The sequence below is a fragment of the Carex rostrata genome, chromosome 25 (genome assembly GCF_964058835.1).
Source record: "Carex rostrata chromosome 25, lpCarRost1.2, whole genome shotgun sequence".
Classification (NCBI taxonomy): domain Eukaryota; kingdom Viridiplantae; phylum Streptophyta; class Magnoliopsida; order Poales; family Cyperaceae; genus Carex; species Carex rostrata.
This window is the reverse complement of record NC_135942.1, coordinates 5645424-5664975: the sequence shown is the minus strand read 5'-3', so window position 1 is coordinate 5664975 and position 19552 is coordinate 5645424. Positions and strand designations below refer to the sequence as shown.

Here is a 19552-nt window from a genome sequence, read left to right as displayed (position 1 = left end):
AAAAGCCTCATTTTTTTTTCTTGCTGATGTGAAGGAAGTACTTGATTCCTATTGCTTTTACAAATCTGTGTTTAGTAGTTTTTCACCTGTAACTGTAAGTATATCTCATGAAGTTTAAGCTAACTGTTGCCCCTAAATCAAACCTCTTGCCATTTAAGTCCCAATTATAGCATTAATTGGAGAAAGAAATCATAAATGAATTCCAATGTCAGGTCTAAAATTATTAAAAACTATAAATGTACATGCCATATGCCGATTTGGAAGCAATCAGAGAACAGGTAAAAATTCACCAATTTTAGTTATCAAGAAAAATATAACACAAGATCACAACTGTCTTCATTAAATAGATATATTTTTTCCTTGAAGAGTTGAAGAACATGCATCTGTTACAATATATCTTCAGTGTACCAAAATTCTAAGAATAGACAAGAAAAAGACCCAGACACCCAACAACTGAATCCTACTGCAATTGAGAAGGAAATAACAGCACTTAAGTAAGATACTTTATAAATGGAAAGACAAATATACCCTCATTGCCAACAACACTGCTGCCAAGGCCTCGCATTCTGATATAACAACGAAGCATGCAGCGGTTGCGAAGCAAAGACCACAAATTGTGTTAACCCTAAGTAAAAGTAAACTAAGTATTGTCACAAACCGGACCTATACTGTACCCAATAACACTTGTTTTGTAAAAACTAGCATGTGTTTCCCTTCTTGCAAGAGAGAGCCCCCGCTCCAGATGTAATGGTACCAACCATAGAAGCCGATTTTGCCCCTAGGCTAGAGGCACGAGAATAACTAGCTGAGGCACCGGCACCAGACGGGGTGAAATAGGCGCCATTCAACAGGAGATCTCCTTCAGACCTCCAGTTCCAGCCCTTCCACGTACCCTGTGCTGTGTCTACCCGCTTTGTCACCTTTCAAAAGAGTAAAAAGAAAACCCCCATAAGTTAAGTTAAAGGTGACAAATTTTGTATGGATGTTGGAGGTAATATAGTAATTTCACCTCTTTGGCAAAAGGGTCGGCCGGAGCTAGATAACGGTTGCCCTGGCTGTTGATGGTGGGTTCCGCACTTCCACCAATTGCATACATCTCCCAGTGGGTGTAGTCGTTGTTCACCACGTGAAAGTAACCATGCCTACACCTATAAATTTCCAAAAGTCAGAATCAGAAGCAAAACTTTGATGTTTTAGTATAATAGCAGACTGGCCGTGTCAATTCGGTTAACTCGCAGGTTAATAACCAGACTGAACTCAAACAAAGATAAGTATCTGAAAAGAAAAAAAAAACTACCTCGGCATTCTCTGAATCAACCCCTCACCGAAATGGTTGAATGCAATGGTGACTTGCATTGACTTGTCCTTGTCATATGAGTCACTGTGCCCCAGCAACATCACCTCATTGTGGCGAGTGAAATGGTTATTTGAAATAGTTATTGCTGTTGACCCCATCACAGCATCGACCAAGCCGTCAGCACAATTCCACATGGAATTGTGGTCCACCCAGATATGGCTCGACCCAAAAATCGAGACCCCATCACCGTCGGCCATGGTACGCCACCCGTAGTGGTTCGGTGAGCTCCTTACCATTGCATTGCCAGTTGGCTTGCAATCATGGATATGCAACCCATGTATGATGATGTTGTTCACAAACTGGACAGTTATGCATGCACCCCCTGATTTTAACAATATATTACATTGTTGTCAGTTTTGGAAAAAGGATCATCTCTTAAATTGGATAAATTTTCCGTAGACATAGGAAAAACAGTAACCTGAAATGTGAACATTAGCGCCACGGCCATCAATGGTCTTGAAGCTGTTCATAATGAGCTCTTCTTTTAGGGTTATGACCATGTCGCTTTTGAAAATGATCCAGAGGGGCTCATCTTGAATGACAGCGTACCGTAAGGTGCCAGCTTTGGGGTTGATGACGTCATTGTCAGAGGAATCGGTGACCACATAAATGCGGCCATCACGGCCGCCAAGGGCATTGCGGCCAAAACCAATGCCACAGTCAGCCAGGCGTTGGCGGTTGTTGTGCCAGTCAGGATCGCATCTCCAGCAGTCATCGATCGGGTTGCCCGTGCCGCAGGAGGAAAGGTAGGCGAGGGAGCGACGGGCTGTGCTGTTCACAATGGTCCTATTGATTTTTTACCAGCATGAAAGGAAATTTAGTCGTGTAAAATTATAAATAGCAAAATTAATTAATTTGTCAAATACCAAAAATGAAAATATCATTCAGTTTATATAATTAATTGGTGAGACTGTAAATTATGGTCAAACAGGTTTTAGACGTGAAAGTAGATTGATTGAAGCTCTCTTTTTTATAGTAAAATATATACAGAGTAAGTAACAACTTAATTTTTTTCTTAATTTCCTTTTACAAAGTGTTCTTCACATCAGAAAGATGTGTTCTTCATTTTTTTGACAGCAATTTTTTTGACCTACTATGGATTACTACTGAACAGTTGATCCAAGGGCCCACTGAAGGGGATTTGCGAAAAAAAAGGCCTGTGCATGCCATGTGAGAATTAATGCAAGACAACTGAAAAAAGGTACAGGAAATTGGGTGGGAGAATCCATGCACAAAAGGTGTTGCCTAATTTAATGAAACTTCTCTGCCCCCACATTGCATAGAGCACTAAAAAGGTACCACACAATTCTTTTTCTTTTCTTTTTTTTCTTTTGGTCTCTTTCTCCCTCATGTCGCCGAATCGCAATTAATAGTTCGGTGCATGCAGATGGAGTGTTCTGTGTTCACCAACAAGTACCGTCGCTTTCGGTTGTGTGACTGGGAGTCTGGGACCTTGCCATGGCTAATCTGTGTCTCCCGCTTTTGTTAGCATTACCTTCCCAAGTGGCAGACATTGTAAAATACTGAACAGCGTATCTCATAGGTTCCACCATTTTTGACAATCTTCTCTCCATTCCGTACAATCAGAGAGAGCACTAACTATAAAATGGAAATTGGATAATGGATATCTACGGTTCTACCTCTTTGGGAAGAAGTGCCGAACGAATGAGATTTGACTAGGTATTTGGCGGTAGTGGGAATCCCAACGAAAAAATATAAAAAAAAAGGTAAATTAAATATTAACAGAGAAGTTTCCCCAACCGCGCCGACACAGAGGCAACGGTCCTGTTCACATTTAATACCGAATCCAAAGTCGCATTTTCTATTTCTATTTTATATTTTTCTCAGTAAAAAAATATAATATAGATGATAGGAAAAAAAATACTTACTGAGCGACAGTTGATGCTACCGCTTCAGGATCATCTACGGCGCCAAAGACTGATCTGCACACACCAAAGGTATCCAAGGAAAAAGAATTAAAACATAAAATTTACAAAATTAACCTTGTTTTATAATTTAAACTCATAATTTGTGCAATGTACGGAAAGTAATTGCGCCACCTCGATGGAAGAATCTCTCAACGGCCACAAGTGGAATACTATCCGGAATTTAAGATAAATTCAACGAACAATTCGGATAAAAAGAATAAAAGATTTAATAGTATTATTCTTTAAGCTTTTTTTACGGGCTTGACCGTTTGACCGTGTTTTCCCTCGCTCTCTCTCTCTCTCTCTCTCTCTCTTCCTCTAGCTAACAGCCTAGCACTCCAAAAGGAGGGCTGATTTGATTGCCCTTCACCTTTCCGCATACGAAATCCGTACAACGACCAAAACCGCTAGGGTTTAGGCAATGGACGGTTCTGATATAACTAACATTGATTTCAACGGATCTGATTTATGTACAAGTAATGCTTGTTTTGCACTGACCTAGAGGCCGGAGAAGGCGAGGAAGAAGATTCATTCGCCACGGCCTCTCTCAGTACCCTTCTAGAAGCTCCGCCATTCCTACAACGTCAACCACCGAAAGTACATTATGCATATTGAACCCTCTAAAATATTTAGTGCTTAATTTTTCAGAGAAAAAAAAAACAGAGCGCCACGGAAACAACTGTTCTGCTGCCCTTTCAATAGAGAATATTTACATTAGTAAAGTATGAAACACGTGTAAATTTCAAGAAACCCTGTGTCCCAAATTCCCAATTGTAAGCTCCATTGGAGAAGCACGAACTGGTACCTACAATTCTAATGCTAGCCAGTAAAGAATTGAACCCGAAATTGGGTTTCACGAAACAATAACAGAGTAATAAATATGCATTTCAAACAGAATAGAGTGTTGCGAAATTGAGAAAAGACAAGACAAATTGGGTGCTCGTTGATGGAATATGCCAAAAAAAACATTTTATTTAATTATTTCTCAGATCTAGTGCTTGAACTCTCAGAAAAAAAAAATGAAGAAAGAAATTATAAAAAATGCATTAACAGAAACAACCCTTATGCTGAATATTGTCCCGTTACAAATGGCATTCCTTCTGAGAATCTCTTATCACAAGTGAAGAATTGAGTAAAGAATTTACAAAAAAGAACTCAGGAAATAATTGTTCGTGAGAATAAAAAGATAAATTGAGAGAGAATTTGAACCGTGAATTGAGAAGTGTTGCATCCCCTTTCCCTCCAAGCAATGCTACACCACCTCCAATCACCACAAAAAGTCCCAACACAGCCAGAGAAACCCATTTCAAACCTCCCGCCATTACTCTGTCTTTCGCTCTCCCTCCCCTTGCAGAAGTAAAAGATAAAACCTAGAACCGAGGGAGAGAGAAAAAAGCTATAGAAACTCAAAGGAGTGAGAGAGAGGCTCCACTTTTATAATCGGTTTAGGCTCTCTTCGCCTTCTGTGGTTAAACCATGGGACCAAAAGGTAAAATCGATATCTGCGACTTTAACCGTGCCTGTACGGATACAGTTAAACATTTCCTGACCGTCTGATTTCAATCGCACGGATAAAAGTCGCCAATTAATCTGACCGAAATGCCCGCGACTAAAACAAATATGGGTGAGGGAGGCACTGAGGCCACGTGTACATTCCGATCTAAATCAGACGTCTGCCGTTTCCGTTAAAATAAATATAAAATGGAGAGAGGCTCAACGGATTTCCCGTTCCGTGCCTCCATTAGCTAGTTAACGGAGTCCGAATCCTCTTCAATAGCTCAAATTTTGAGTTTACATTTAGACCGTCTGATCAGAATCCGTGCCTTTTCAATACTCGTGCCAAAGCAGATTGAACGGCTTTGGGTTATTCCCCGCCTGGGTAAGGAGAGGTGACGTCGTTACGTCCCGTGCTATGCACGTGCTTAGGCTGCCACCGCCAGAGCTCTGCACCGCTCCACATTTTACTTTTACGGCTTTTTCATATATGTCCACACAAATTCTGCAATTCTTCTAATAAGTTTTCTGATGTGCTTTGGACCCCTCAAGTACGATTTTTTTTACAAACCATAAGTTAAAAAAAATATATATATTACCAAACCAACTTGATTGTTTTATTTTTGAGTGAGTCTATGGTACTATGCATATTACGATTTGGCACCATGCTACGGCTCTATATTCGAGTTTTCAAATCCTAACGGTCGATCCGAACCGTTCATCTTGTTCTCCAAATTAATATGTGTTTGGAAACCAAATTTTACATTTTTTGAAATTTTTTTACTATTTTTTTAGATTTATTGAAAATCACTGTTTTTGGATGGTCCAGAATTTTCAGATCAAGTGATTTTCTAAATATCTAAACAAATAGTAAAAAAAATGTAAAATTTGGTCTCCAAACACATATTAATATGGAGAACAAGATGAACGGTTCGGATCGACCGTTAGGATTTGAAAACTCAAATATAGAGCCGTAGCACGGTAACAACCCATGATATGCATAGTACCATAGACTCACTCTTTATTTTTTACAAAAATAATAAGAACTAAGATGTCATTTTGGTTTTTTTTTTTTGACCGAAATGGCAATTCGGTCCGAATCGTTTTCACAGATTTTAAGAAAAAAAATATGTTGAAAAATTGTGAAAATATCTCGGACCGAATTGCCATTTCAGTCCAAAAATAAAAAAAATCAGACCAAAATAACATTTCAATTCTTATGGATTTTTGTAAAAAAAAATAATTATTATTATGTTGGTTTCATAATTTTTTTTTAATTATGATTTATAAAAAATATTCCTTAGGTACTTGAATCGACAAAAACGAAAAGGAGAAGACCAGCTTAATAATTTATCCCATGTGCGTCAATTATAATCGCATCAGCCAAATATTCGACACCAATATTGAGACAATACGTATCCGATCTGTATCCAATTATTTTCAATAATTTAATTTGGGGTAAATTTCGTCATAAGTTACTGAATCTTGTTATTTGTCACAAATTGGTCACTCAAGTTTGATTTGTCTAGTCACTCAATTTTATTATTTGTCCCAATCAAGTTCATATATATTTTTTCATCAAAAATGTTAACGGAATATGCTCATTCCATTAGTATTTTGAATGAAATATGATCATTATTTTAATATTTTGGATGAGATGAGTGTATTCCGTTAATATTTTGAACGGAATAGGAATATTCCGTTAAGATTTTTGATGGAAAAATATAGAGTGGCTTGATTGGGACAGATAACAAAGTTGAATAACTAAAAAGAGACAAATCAAATTTGAAGGACCAATTCGTGACAAATAACAAAGTTTAGTGACCTCCGGGAAAATTTACCCTTTAATTTGAATATTGCTTTCTTTTCAATCTATAATAATTGTTATCATGTAAATCCTGTAAATCCAATTTTCTAATACATATTGTATGAAACTATATTCTATACATGTTTTAATACTTCTATATTTCCTCTAATATAAAATAATATATCATTCATATTATTCCAAAAATATATATACAATTGATCCATAGGAGTAATAAAGTATATGCAACTAAATATTAAATCATCTTAAAAATTTATTCAGGGTTCTCCATGACAAGGCAACCTAGAATTTTTTTTAGAAACCATAAATAAAAAAATAGATTTTATCAAACCAACTTGATTGCTTTGTTTTTTACAAAAATCATAAGAAACGAGATGCCATTTCGGTCCTTTTTTTTTAGACCGAATTATCATTTCGGTCCCAGCCGTTTTCACAGATTTCGAAAAAAAATACGTTGAAAAATTGTGAAAATATATCGGACCGAATTGTCATTTTGGTTCCGAAAAAAAAATCGGACCGAAATAACACTTCAGTTCTTATGGTTTTTGTAAAAAAAAATAATAATAATCGCGTTGATTTTATAAAAATCTTTTTCTTAATTATGATTTATATAAAAAAATTCGGCAACATATGCGTTCATTATATCCATATCGTAATAAAATATGAAGCTTATATCCTTATCCAAGCAACATGGGTAATATCGTTCAAATAAGTTTTTTAAATTAAGGTGCTCTGAAATTTTGTTTTTTTTTGTTAAGACATGGTAATGTTTGGTTGTGGGCTAAAACTAATAAAGTCTAAAGACTTGTTTTTTTTTTAATTTAAGCTAATTTAAATTATTTATATTTGATTGATGTATAAAGTTATACTTTAATTTATGTTATTTGTTGTTTGATAGAAATTGAATGGTTTAAGGCACGATTTAATTTGTTTGGTAAGAATCTTGCTTAATTCTATCTTATATGTATATCGATTTACTTTTGTCAAAAATATGTTGGGTTGTTGAATAAAAAGTTTATTTAATTGTAGTATATTTTGATAAAATATTTTATTTACTTATTTTTTAGATTGCATATTTTGTTAATTTAGAAAAAAAAAATTTTAAAAAAAAATTGTTGATTCTATAATTGATAATTGATAAAGTTATAAGTTCATGTATGCTTAAATGAAAGCCAAATTAATTGATTATTTTACATTTTTTAAAAAGTGATTCAAAATAATAAAAACAATTAAAAGTTAGATCACTTGGAGAAGTGGGTTAGTTTAGATCAATTTAGACCAGCTTAAAGATTGACTTCCAACTCAGTTAAATTATATTTTACATAATAACTAATGTCTAAAATCTTTATTCCACTATAAATATTGAAGATGGAAATTATAGAATGTTACTCTATATATTTTCATTTCATGTTCTAGCTCATGCTATATCATATATCTTATAAGATCTATATTTAAACGTACCTAAAAAAAAAAAAGGCAAGTTGACAAATTAAAAGAAAATAAATTATCAAACACTGTTAAGAGCACAATTTTGACAGATATACTCTTCAATTTGTCATACACTGTTAGGAGCACAATTTGCTCGTGTCATCTGAGTAAATGTTTGCGCCAAATTCCATTGTTCTCGTCAATTTTCCCATGTCATGAAAAAGAATTTACATAGACTTTTTTGTGTGCATGATTTTAGCGTGAATCAGTTCAATTTGTCACGAAATTGTGCGGGATGAAATTTTGTAGGTAAGAGAACCCACAAATTAATTTATAGAAGCCCATATCCTTCAGTATGCTTGGAAATAATCATGAAAAAGTGCTGAAATGATTGTTCGGTTTTAGGAAATACTAATTTGAGAAAGATATTTATGGGAAATTATATATATATATATATATTTTTAAAGACTTGTTGTCAACAATAATTTTTTGTTAATAATTATTGATAAGTTTCGGATGATTTCTAATAATCTAAAAATCTAATAATTAAAATAAGATAATATTTAGAAAATTTAGAAAATAAAATTATAAAAAAAAAAACAAAAGTTGTCATGAAAAATATTAAGAAATTAATGGAGAACAAAAAAGTAAAACCGATGGTGAAAAAGTAATTTACAATTAAATAAAATAAACTGCAATTTTTATGAACATAATAACCAAATTTGAAAAGATGCAAAGGGAGTAAAGGGACGACATGTGAAAATATAAATTTAAGTTCAAACTTTGTGTTTTGTTCCCATGCATTTGTATGCATATTTAATTCTTATATTTCCTTTTTTTGGGTAATTTTTTCACTATCAAAAGACGAGTGAGTCTATGGTAATATGCATATCACGGGTTGTTGCCGTACTACGGCTCTATATTTGAGTTTTTAAATCCTAACGGTCGATCCGAACCGTTCATCTTGTTCTCCATATTAATATGTGTTTGGAGACCAAATTTTACATTTTTTGAAAATTTTTTACTATTTTTTTAGATATTTAGAAAATCACTTGATCTGAAAATTCTGGACCATCCAAAAACAGTGATTTTCAATAAATCTAAAAAAATAGTAAAAAATTTTCAAAAAATGTAAAATTTGGTCTCCAAACACATATTAATATGGAGAACAAGATGAACGGTTCGGATCAACCGTTAAGATTTAAAAACTCAAATATAGAGCCGTAGCACGGTGCCAAATCGTAATATGCATAGTACCATAGACTCACTCTCAAAAGACCACCAAACATGTTTCAGGATACAAATTCTATCCCACTAAAATCCTCACAAATCATCATCAAAATAAATTATCCGAATATACCCTAACTGAGTTTACGTAAAAAGTTGCATTATTGTATTCCATTGCAACATAAATCTTCGCACATGAAAATGAAAATATCCGAATAGCCTTGAGGTTAGTTCTGAAGATTAGATATTTATAAGACTAGACAACTGTAATTAAAAATTAATTAATCCTGTATAGGATAATTAAATTTGTCTACTCCTAATTTCTTATCTGCATACCTCTGTTCACAGTTCAATTCTTTTTGCGACCTAATTCCGCAGCAGCCCGTTTAGAAGAAAAAAAAAAATCCGAACTGAAATCCGTTTTGTGCGCAAAGCGCGATTTGGAAAAAATCTCATCATACACGATTTGTCGCAAGTAAAAAAGAAAAGAAGAAGAGTGGTCCCAAATGAGTAAAAGCACGATTTGAAAAGAAAAGAAAAAAGCGATTCAGATAGAGATCTATAGAGATACAATGGACTTGTCCATTCCAGTCACAAACACAGAGGATTAAGGACTAACATACTACTGTTATAGAGTTAGTTAGTCTAACAGATTAGTTGAGTGGTAGTCAGCATTAGACTGTGACTGTTAGAATCGTGGTTAGAGACTCTGACTATGGTCAACTAGATTAATCAAAGCCTATAAATAAGGCATGATCAGAACTTGTAAAGGTTAATCTAGAAATTAAGAAAGTTCTTGCATTCTTACAAATTTCCCTTCTCTGTAATTCTCTTTCAAGATGGAAGCAAAAACGAGAAGTTATAGAGACGATTCGAAAATAAATCCGTTTAGAAAAAAAAAAAAAAAAAAATCTGATTTCTGGTCGCCCTCTCAAATTCTTAAAACGCTAATGAGTCTTGAGATTATTACCAATATAGCGTCACGTCCGAGATGCATTTATTACAGATATAAAGTACAATGGCATAATATTTTCATTATACTAAACTTTACAAATATAAATAGTGAACGGAGACTTATTCCAGATACAGAGATGACGAAATCAAAGGGTAAGTATGCATAATCTACTACTACATTTAAACTTTTAACCAACAATAACGATAAGGTAACCGAAGCGGGGCCCACAGAAAGGAGGTCTGCAGGGGCAGTGGTCGGTTTCAGGTGCGTGCGACTGAAGTTTCTCTGCCGCAGAATCAGAATCAGAACCTATTATCTTAACAATTAATTGCTAAGAAGTTTGGATAAGGCACCTGTTATGAAAGCAAATTTGGATAAACAGTTAAACACCATAGTATCCATAGTCACAAGATTTGCGAATTATGATAATAATTTGTTTTCGGGTGATGCCGAACTGAACGCCGAATTATTCGGTTGACCGAACTTTGACCGAATTAAATCCGAATAATTCATAGAATTTTTTCTGAATTTTTCCAAGAACAATTATTTTTTTTTGCTCCCTTACAAGATTGAGATTTCTGATCCGGATAATTCCGAATCATTCTTGAATTATACCCGAATTATTCCCGAATCACGAATTTTTGATCTCGCCGAACCGAACCCGAATAATTCATTTGTCACTATGCCTGTAATGAAAGGAAATTTGGTCTGCTACACCATATGGAGGTATGTAACGGCCACAGAAGATCAAAATCCTCAGGGGATGATCGGGGTTTTACAATTGGGTAATTTCCACGCTAACCAATTATAACATGTAATCACGCTTGTCGAGGCTGTTTTACTTCAATCCACAATTCCACATTCTCCCATAAACCATGAGGCTGTCCTGCCATGCATCCTCTGTTATTTTTCCCACTTGTAAAATCCTGAAATGATAGATTCCTTGGTTTTAAAAAGAGTTTGCAGACAACCGCAATTAATTCCGACCCAATGATCACTATAAAATGCTGAAATCAACACTTACAATATAATTAATTGCAAAACAACATTCAACTGATCACTTTTTCTCTGTGGTCTTATGTTTTTATCTATTTGTTTAAGTTTGTCTGGACGTAGGTAAACAGAGTGGATTGGAAGCATCATTTATAGCAGGCGCAAGTTTGGGAAATTCCCTGCATAAGTTGCTTTTTCTGAGCAGGAAGCATGCTTATTCCAATCGTGTAGCTCAGAAAGGCGGAGTAACTTAGGGGATAAGATCATAATAATAATCTAATTCAACTGTTCCTAGCATAATGGAGTTACCGTAAAAATTAAGATAACTAGGGACTATTGAAATTATGAAATCACGCGCCAAAATTTATCTGTCCTTGTTAACAGCGAATGAATTTTTTTAGAAGTTGGAGGGGTCCGATGGGTGAATTCACATCCCCTCAGGTTACCTGACTCAGTACAATTAAATCGGACGGTCTAAGATTGGAATTTTTCACTTGGCACGAATCTCAAAGCACAAATAATACTGCCCCCTCCATCATTACGAACAAGTACAGGCTGATATTAAATCTGGGTCATCCGTTTTAATTTTGTTGAGATTAGATCAAATTTTGTTTGATGGCCGTCAGACTAGCTCTTGTTCCATTTTTTTTTTATATGTTGATGGATTCTATCTGTATAATAATTTTTTTTTTTTTTTTTGAAAAAATGATGAGAGTCATGCTCCTAAATTTCATTTACGTCTTTTATTTACAAGCAGTGATGCATTGATTTAAAGTGAATAAATAAAATTAAAATAAATATGAAGAGGATGAGAGTAGAAATGGTTAAAGTATAATTAACTAAGATAAAGAACTATTGGAAATCAACAAAATGCTATGGTAGGAACTAATCTCATCTCTCATTTGCTATTTCTTCTACCAATTGTTGACAGTGCCTTACAGTCTCCTCTAAATTTTCTTAATGATCTCTCTTATCATATGACAAAAGCATGTTGTAATCTCCTATTGTCTTCAAAACATTGATATCTCTGTAAAATTAACGGAGACAGACATTCAGGTTATGAGAATCAAACACATATCATGCGGCCATTTTTATTAATATTCTTAAAAAAATAGAAAATTTTAAAAATGCCCCTCTCTCTAATTTTTTTTCATACATGCCCTGACCGCCTGGGCCTGGGGCGGCCCAAAACAGCTAGTGAGGCGCCCCAGGGCCCGGCGGCCCATACCTTAAGTGAGGCGCCACCCCCTGGGGCGCCCCACTAGTCCTGTGATTTAAACGCATTTTCTGCCTCTGTCACTTCCCGATCTCAGACCTTCTCTGGAGGCGATAACTGGGGAAAATAGGTATGTTTTTTTAATTATAATAATTAGTAATTATAATTATAATAATTAGTAATTATAATTATAATAATTAGTAATTACTGTTCCAAATTTACTGTTGCACTTACTGTAGCGTACTGTACATTACTGTTGACATTTACTGTAGCGTGCTGTACATTTACTGTTGACCTGTACTGTATCGTACTGTACATTATTGTTGGTATTTACTGCAGCGTACTGTACAATTACTGTAGCAATTGCTGTACACCTACTGTAGAAAAATTGTAATTTTTTTTAATTTTGTTTATTTATTTTTCAATTAGTCATTTATTAATGTACCCATTATTATGTCATGTAATACTTGTAAATTTTTTTTTTAAAATGTAGTTTGTTAAAGAAGAGATGTTAGTTGCACTGTATGTCGGCGGCAAGCTAGAAAGGGATGAAGATGGCGTGCATTACACGAAAGAAGTCGCATTTGGCTTCGAGATTAATGAAAATACCACATTTGAGGAACTGAAGCAGCTAATATACGAAAAAACATCTGTAAACCCCAACAGGTATGAAATAGAGTTGGCTACACGGATTGACAACTCACGTGGGGGGGGGTAGACCTTACTTTGTTAAGTTTCCAATAACAGATGCCAATTTGTGGAGAGTTGTGTATACTCAATTTGTAGCTTGTGGGGTCCCGGTAATGGACATATATTCGAAGAGGGTTCCCCGCACGAGGGCTGGACCTTCAAGTTCGGCTGGGGCTGGACCTTCAGGTTATGACAACCAGGGGTACCATCAGCACTCCCCTTATGACCACCAGGAGTACCACCAGCAATCCCCTTATGACAACCAGGGGTACCACCAGGAGTATCACAGCCCCGGTAATGACAACCAGGGGTACCACAACTCCCCAGAAAATACTGAAGAGTTACCACTACCACCCAGACAGACACCCATAATCCCTAGATTTCCAACTATGCCAGAGTCAGGACCGGTACCCGTTAATCGAAATGATGTTGATGTTGATGTTGATGCTATTGATGCCGTACCAGAAAGAGAAATGGAAACGGGGGATGAATACCAAGGGGTTTGGGAAGATGATGACTTATCAGATGGTGATGCAAATGTAGCAGGGTTGTCCAGGGCAGAAAAATTCCCGATTAGAGGTCGGGGGAATAAGCATCCGGTTGCCACATTCAACGACACCACAGCTTTCGAAGAGGCAGACATTAGTTTCTTTGGTCCTCGTGTTGTATACAACAAAGAACTTGCCGCAGGGCAAGTTTATACCAGCGTAGACGAGCTTGTAAAGAAAATATATGAGACTCATGTTCACGGCAACTGGGAATGTATAATACACAAAAGGGACCGAACAAGGTTAGTTGTGCTTTGTTCAACTCACCCGCACTGCGAGTTCTGCCTTTTTGCAACCCCTGCGGGTTCAGGGGAAGCATGGATGATTAAGAAGTGCGAACCACCTCATACATGCAAGTCTGCGTCCACAAGGACAGACCATTCAAATCTGACAGCATCACTAATTGCCGATGCAATTGAGGAGGACATTAAGTTGGATCCATCGATGAGCATCAAGGCGGTGGCTATGACCGTCAGACACAAATACAAATATGTAATCCCAAAATACAACAGGCTGTGGAGAGGTCGTGAACTTGCGATTTGCAGGATATTTGGTAGTTGGAAGGACTCATATGGCTATCTGGCACCATTGCTCCAGGCCATGGCAAGTACAAATGTCGGCACCGTATATGAGCGATGGCATGACCCTTTTTTTGATAAAGACGGTGTACTAATAGAGGGAGCTAAACAATTCAAGGGCATAGCATGGGCTTTTGGTCCTTGTATCCAGGCTGTGCCATACATCAGACCTGTTATCAGCATTGATGCATGCTTCATGTCTGGCCGTTACGAGGGGAGACTACTCATAGCATGCGCATATGATGCTGAGAACCAGCTGTTGCCTTTGGCGTTTGCAATTGTTCGTAAAGAGGACGGCGAGAACTGGGGATTCTTTATGCAGTTTTTAAGAAGACGGGTGATTGGGGAAGGGAAGTTTTTCTGTGTGATATCAGACCAGCACAAAGGAATAAAATATGTTTTTGATCGTGAAGATTACGGTTGGTCAACACGTACTGGCCAGTGTGTGCACAGGTTGTGTATGCAACACGTTGCGGAGAACCTTTCCAAGGCAACCGGAGGCGACACGTGGGTTACTGATACATTTAGATGGAATTGCAGAAAGAAAAAGCCGAGAAGGGTGGTAGAGATGACTAGCAGTTTTGCAAGGGTACATGCATTTCAATTGTTTACATATATTATTGTACTTTAAGAAAACAATTTTTTTTTACTACAATTGTTTACTTACATTATTCTATTTCCTTATTTTCTATGTAGTACATGCCAAAGGCAAATCTCTACTTAATGAAGGTGGGGAAAAATAATCCCCGAGATGTCAACGAAGATCCAGCATACGAGAAAATATATCAATCCCGGGATGGAGGTTGGCGTTGGGGAATTATGACCACCAACGGATCCGAGTCGCTGAATGCAGTATTCAAGCAGAGCCGGATGTTGCCTGTGGCTGCAGTTGTAGAGGACACATTCTACAAGTTAAATGCCTGGTTTCAGGAACGGCGTGCTAAGGCCGCAGAATTAATAAGGATGAACCAGTCATTTTCAACAAGGGTGGAGGAGAAACTAAGACGACACAGAGACAAAGGTGCAACCATGACCGTGATCCCGATGGGTAACGATGGAACAGAATTCGAAGTGTAAAATCCAAATGAGTACGTTCCTACCACCCGTAAACCAGACGGCACTATGGCGTTTGTCAAGAGGGCTTGCAAGTACGTGGTTAAATTCGGAGATGCCAGGGCGGTAACCTGTACATGCCAAGGACCCCAGCTAAGTCACATACCCTGCAGTCACGTGATGGCGGTATGCCGAGTGAGGAACTACTGTGAGGATCACTATGTTGCTGACATGTACCGTACCGATTACCTTGCTTCCACTTGGGGTGGATCTTTCCATTCTTATCCTGATCAGCATGAGTGGCCTACATATGTCGGAGATAGAATATTACCTTCAGAAGGATGGATAAGAAAGGGAAGGAGGAGACACAAGCGTATTGTAATGACCATGGACGAGATGGGTGGTAGGCGACCGTCGGGAAATCGGGCTCGCCGTTCTGTTTCCGACAGGCGCATGGCAGGTACGTAGAATTGTACAAAATTTATTTATGCTTTAATTATATTACTAACTGAATTGCATTGTTACATTTAGATGCAATAAACGAACACAACGAAAGAGAAAATGCCAGAGTTGTCGCTGAAGCAACTGGTAGAACACAACCCCCTCCTCCTGTAAGCCAATCATCTAGTAGCCAAGCCTCTACAAGTAATGCCGCACCTGCCACTGGTACCAGAAGAACTAGTCGTTTGTTAGGTTTATTCAGACGTGGTGGCAGATAAACTTGCTATTTTGCTTATGCGAATTGATTTATTTGGTATATGTGTATGTGTATGTGTATGTGTATGTGTATGTGTATGTGTGTATGTATATGTATGTGTATGTGTATGTGTATGTGTATGTGTATGTGTATGTGTATGTGTATGTGTATGTGTGAGTTTTTTTGTATGTGTATGTGTATATATGTATGTGTATATGTGTATGTGTATGTGTATGTGCATGTGTGTATGTGTATGTGTGTATATTATACATATAGTTCACCAAAGAAATAAAAATAAAAATTAAAGTTATAAAAATTTACGACATCACTTCGTAAATATATCAAATATTATATTTTTTGGCATACACATACACATATACATAATATTTTATTTTTTGACATACACATATACATAAACCCAACACTTTTTTCAACAAAATTATTCAAATCAAAATACTAAGATTTCTCAAAAAAAAAAAAAAAAAAACCAAATTACTAATGGGGCGCCCCAGGGGGTGGCGCCTCACTTGGGGTATGGGCCGCCGGGCCCTGGGGCGCCTCACTTGGTGTTTTGGGCCGCCCCTGGTCCAGGCGGTCAGGGCATATTTAAAAAAAAATGAGGAACAGGGTTATTTTTAAAATTTTCTTTTTTTTCAGGGATATTAATAAAAATGGCCGCATATCATGAGTCAATTATATACAAATTTCATACTTGAGATTAATTTTACAATATTCATAACATTTTACTTTATTTATATAGCAAAATTATTTCTAAACACAATATTCAATTTTACAGTATTTAAAATATTATGAATATTTTACTCTTGTCTTAATAATTATTAAACTAATATGAACGGTCAATAGACTTTAATTTCTCTTTCATTTTCCCATTTTAATGCAAGCCTCATTACAAGATAAACAAGAAACTTATTCAAGTCATGTGACAACACAAGGTCAAAACGAAGGCTGAAATTATCATTTTTCTTAGGAAGCCATTAACAGTCTCCGGCCCTCAGTTCCCCGAAAATCTCCAGACTTTTTACAATAATCTTATAAACAAGTTCATTAGATCCTGTAATACTATGAAAACAATCCTATAAACAAGTTTAATGAATGTTCTGCAGATGAAACCGCGTGGTCCCAGATGAAAACACGTGAAAGCTGTTGAAAACGCGTGACAGCTGTTGGGGACCACATTTTGTGAACATGCATATTGTACTTGAAATTACGACATTTGAAAGCGCGTCGGAACTAAGCTAAAAAGAGAAGACTTTTATACGCGGAGATTTTCGGGGGACTGTAGCTCGGAAACGTTACCTTTTCTCTTTTTCTTATACCCCAAGGTAGAAACACATATTGAGAGAGCAAAAAATTTACATGTAGCAAAATATAAATTTAATTAATAAGTAATTCATCCGCAAAATGATGAACCCAACACCCAAATCTGCATATATCTGAAAAAATGCCCATTATTTACTATAAAAACGAACAAAAAGAAATCATTTTCATTTTCCTTAGATTAAGATACGGTTACATGATAAATATATTTTTAAAAAAAGCCACGGAAAAAATATTCACAACATTATATTAACTTTATATAGCGTCCGAATTATATTCTTTTACATTTTAACTTTATTATGTGTGTTGCATAAAGTCAAATTAGTACTAAACTACTAATATTAACAAGAGATTGAATCCTCTGCCCCTCTGGGGGCAAGAAATTCCTGCCCCCAGAGTCACTATTAGTGGATCCTAAATTCAAAAATGAACAGTGGCCGGCTTCCTTTAAAAGTAACCGATCCCAGTTGCAGAAATAGAGGGAGCAGGATTTTCCTGCACCCCGGGAGGCAGGTGATCTGCTCTCTATTAACAAAGCTTTTGGACTCAAAAAGACTAGGCCGAAAAGACGTATACCAATTGATCCCGAGATTAACGGTAATAAAATGCGGCAACTAATTATTTGATTAGCAACAGTCAAGTTTGACTTTCGCTAATAATATATTATTGGATCATGTGCTGCCACTTTTCCTATTTTTCTTCGTCTTCTTTCCTTATTACCTAATTCTTTTTTTTTTCTTGATAAAATACTGCCCTTGCATCTGTCTCTACTGCATCAAAGCCAATTAGCCAAATGAATTTCATTATTACCTAATTCTTTTTTTTTCCCATTTGTCCTCACCTGGTTAGTGCGTCCCTGCTTGATTTTTCACCGAAAAGGCTAATTAGGTTTGACCTGATCTTTAGATGGCATTAAAAAATATATATTCTGAGATTTTTTCTTCTTGAGGAAGTATTTCCTTGGATTTTAGTATATGAACCCTTGTATTAAATAGTCAACAGAGGTTCACACACACATATTTTCTTTTGAAAACTTGGTAGTAGCTACCAAAGTTCACATATATATATATAAATAGCGGATAAGGGGATTAAATACTTTTATAAATTATCACATATTATAATATTTGTAACGGCTACTTTCCATATATAGTTTATCATGAATAATGTAGAAGCGCATGTTACTGAACATGAACAGTACATAATATAACAAAAATTTCGAGCGGGGCATATGTGAAAGTCAAACATATTTTATTAAAGAAAGCATGAGGGGTAAATAAGTAAAAATAATCTAATGTAGCAATAGCTGCTTGTAGGGGTGTTCATCGGTTCGGTTCGGTTCAGTTGAAACCGAACCGAATTAGGCAAACTAAAGTTATAATTCGGTTTCAAAAATAGAACTGAATCGAACCGATTTGGCATTGCAACCGAACTGAATTGAACTAAAGTTTTATTTCAGTTTGTTTGGTTCAAACTGAAATATATTAATTTTTTTATTTAAAGCAATAAATTTATAATAAACCGAAGTATATAAAGAAATAAACTGGGATATTAAGAAATCAACCGAAGTATTTAAAGCAATTGATTAAGAAATAAACTGGGATAGTAAGAAATAAACCGGGCGGTCCGGACCAAATTTATAATATATAAAAGTTCGGTCGGTTCGGTTATTTCGGTTTTGAAAATTAACAAAACAAATCGAACCGAAGTTATAATTCAGTTTTAAAAAACAAACTGAACAAAACCATTAAACCAAAAGAACCAAACCGTTTAGTCCAAACTAATTCGGTTCGGTTCAAAACCGACTAAACCGGACCCGATGAACACCCCTAGCTGCTTGATATTTCGTTACATTGTTGCAACCGTATAAACATTCATTTGAAAAATTTCTGGACCTCCAATCAAGATCAAAGGCTAAAGACGACAAAAAAAATTCTCCGAGGTACGTACTTCTCTACATAGGATGCGTACGTAAACCATTGCAATCAAAATCAGAATTATTGCTGCTTAAAAGCTGTAGAATTTTAAAATTAAAGTTGAGCATGTTATATTTTTCTTAAAGAAGTGATGCAACGAGTTTCTATTTTTATGTAAACTTTTTTGACAATCCAATCAAAACATTTTTTAAGAGAAAATTTCCATTCTATCCATACAAACTTTTAAAATAGCCAATTTTTCTGTATAAAAACCATAATATCCAATTTCTCCATAAAAACTTACAATCCTTT

General features: G+C 35.9%; 2 protein-coding genes across 2 annotated transcripts; one reads left to right on the top strand and one right to left on the bottom strand.

Annotated features, from left to right (window-relative positions):
- Window positions 1-314: 314 nt before the first annotated feature.
- LOC144576163 (putative pectate lyase 8) lies at window positions 315-4695 on the bottom strand. The gene is made up of 7 exons (XM_078326448.1): window positions 4495-4695; window positions 3784-3861; window positions 3247-3300; window positions 1776-2143; window positions 1298-1679; window positions 1010-1148; window positions 315-920 (listed from the first exon to the last, which is right to left on the bottom strand). The coding sequence occupies exons 1-7, from the start codon at window positions 4605-4607 to the stop codon at window positions 699-701; spliced, it is 1356 nt and encodes a 451-aa protein (XP_078182574.1). The 5' UTR covers window positions 4608-4695; the 3' UTR covers window positions 315-698.
- A 9740-nt stretch (window positions 4696-14435) lies between these two features.
- Window positions 14436-15316, top strand: LOC144543958 (uncharacterized). Its single transcript, XM_078292406.1, has 2 exons — window positions 14436-14828; window positions 14936-15316. The coding sequence occupies exons 1-2, from the start codon at window positions 14436-14438 to the stop codon at window positions 15314-15316; spliced, it is 774 nt and encodes a 257-aa protein (XP_078148532.1).
- Window positions 15317-19552: the final 4236 nt, after the last annotated feature.

Coding starts and splice junctions, on each gene's coding strand:
- LOC144576163 (XM_078326448.1), bottom strand. CDS start 4,607: ATGGCGGGAGGTTTGAAATGGGTTTCTCTGGCTGTGTTGGGACTTTTT. Junction 3,862..4,494: donor GCAACACTTCTCAATTCACG/GTTCAAATTCTC, acceptor TTGACGTTGTAG/GAATGGCGGAGCTTCTAGAA. Junction 921..1,009: donor CCGACCCTTTTGCCAAAGAG/GTGAAATTACTA, acceptor CTCTTTTGAAAG/GTGACAAAGCGGGTAGACAC.
- LOC144543958 (XM_078292406.1), top strand. CDS start 14,436: ATGTCTGGCCGTTACGAGGGGAGACTACTCATAGCATGCGCATATGAT. Junction 14,829..14,935: donor TGACTAGCAGTTTTGCAAGG/GTACATGCATTT, acceptor TTTTCTATGTAG/TACATGCCAAAGGCAAATCT.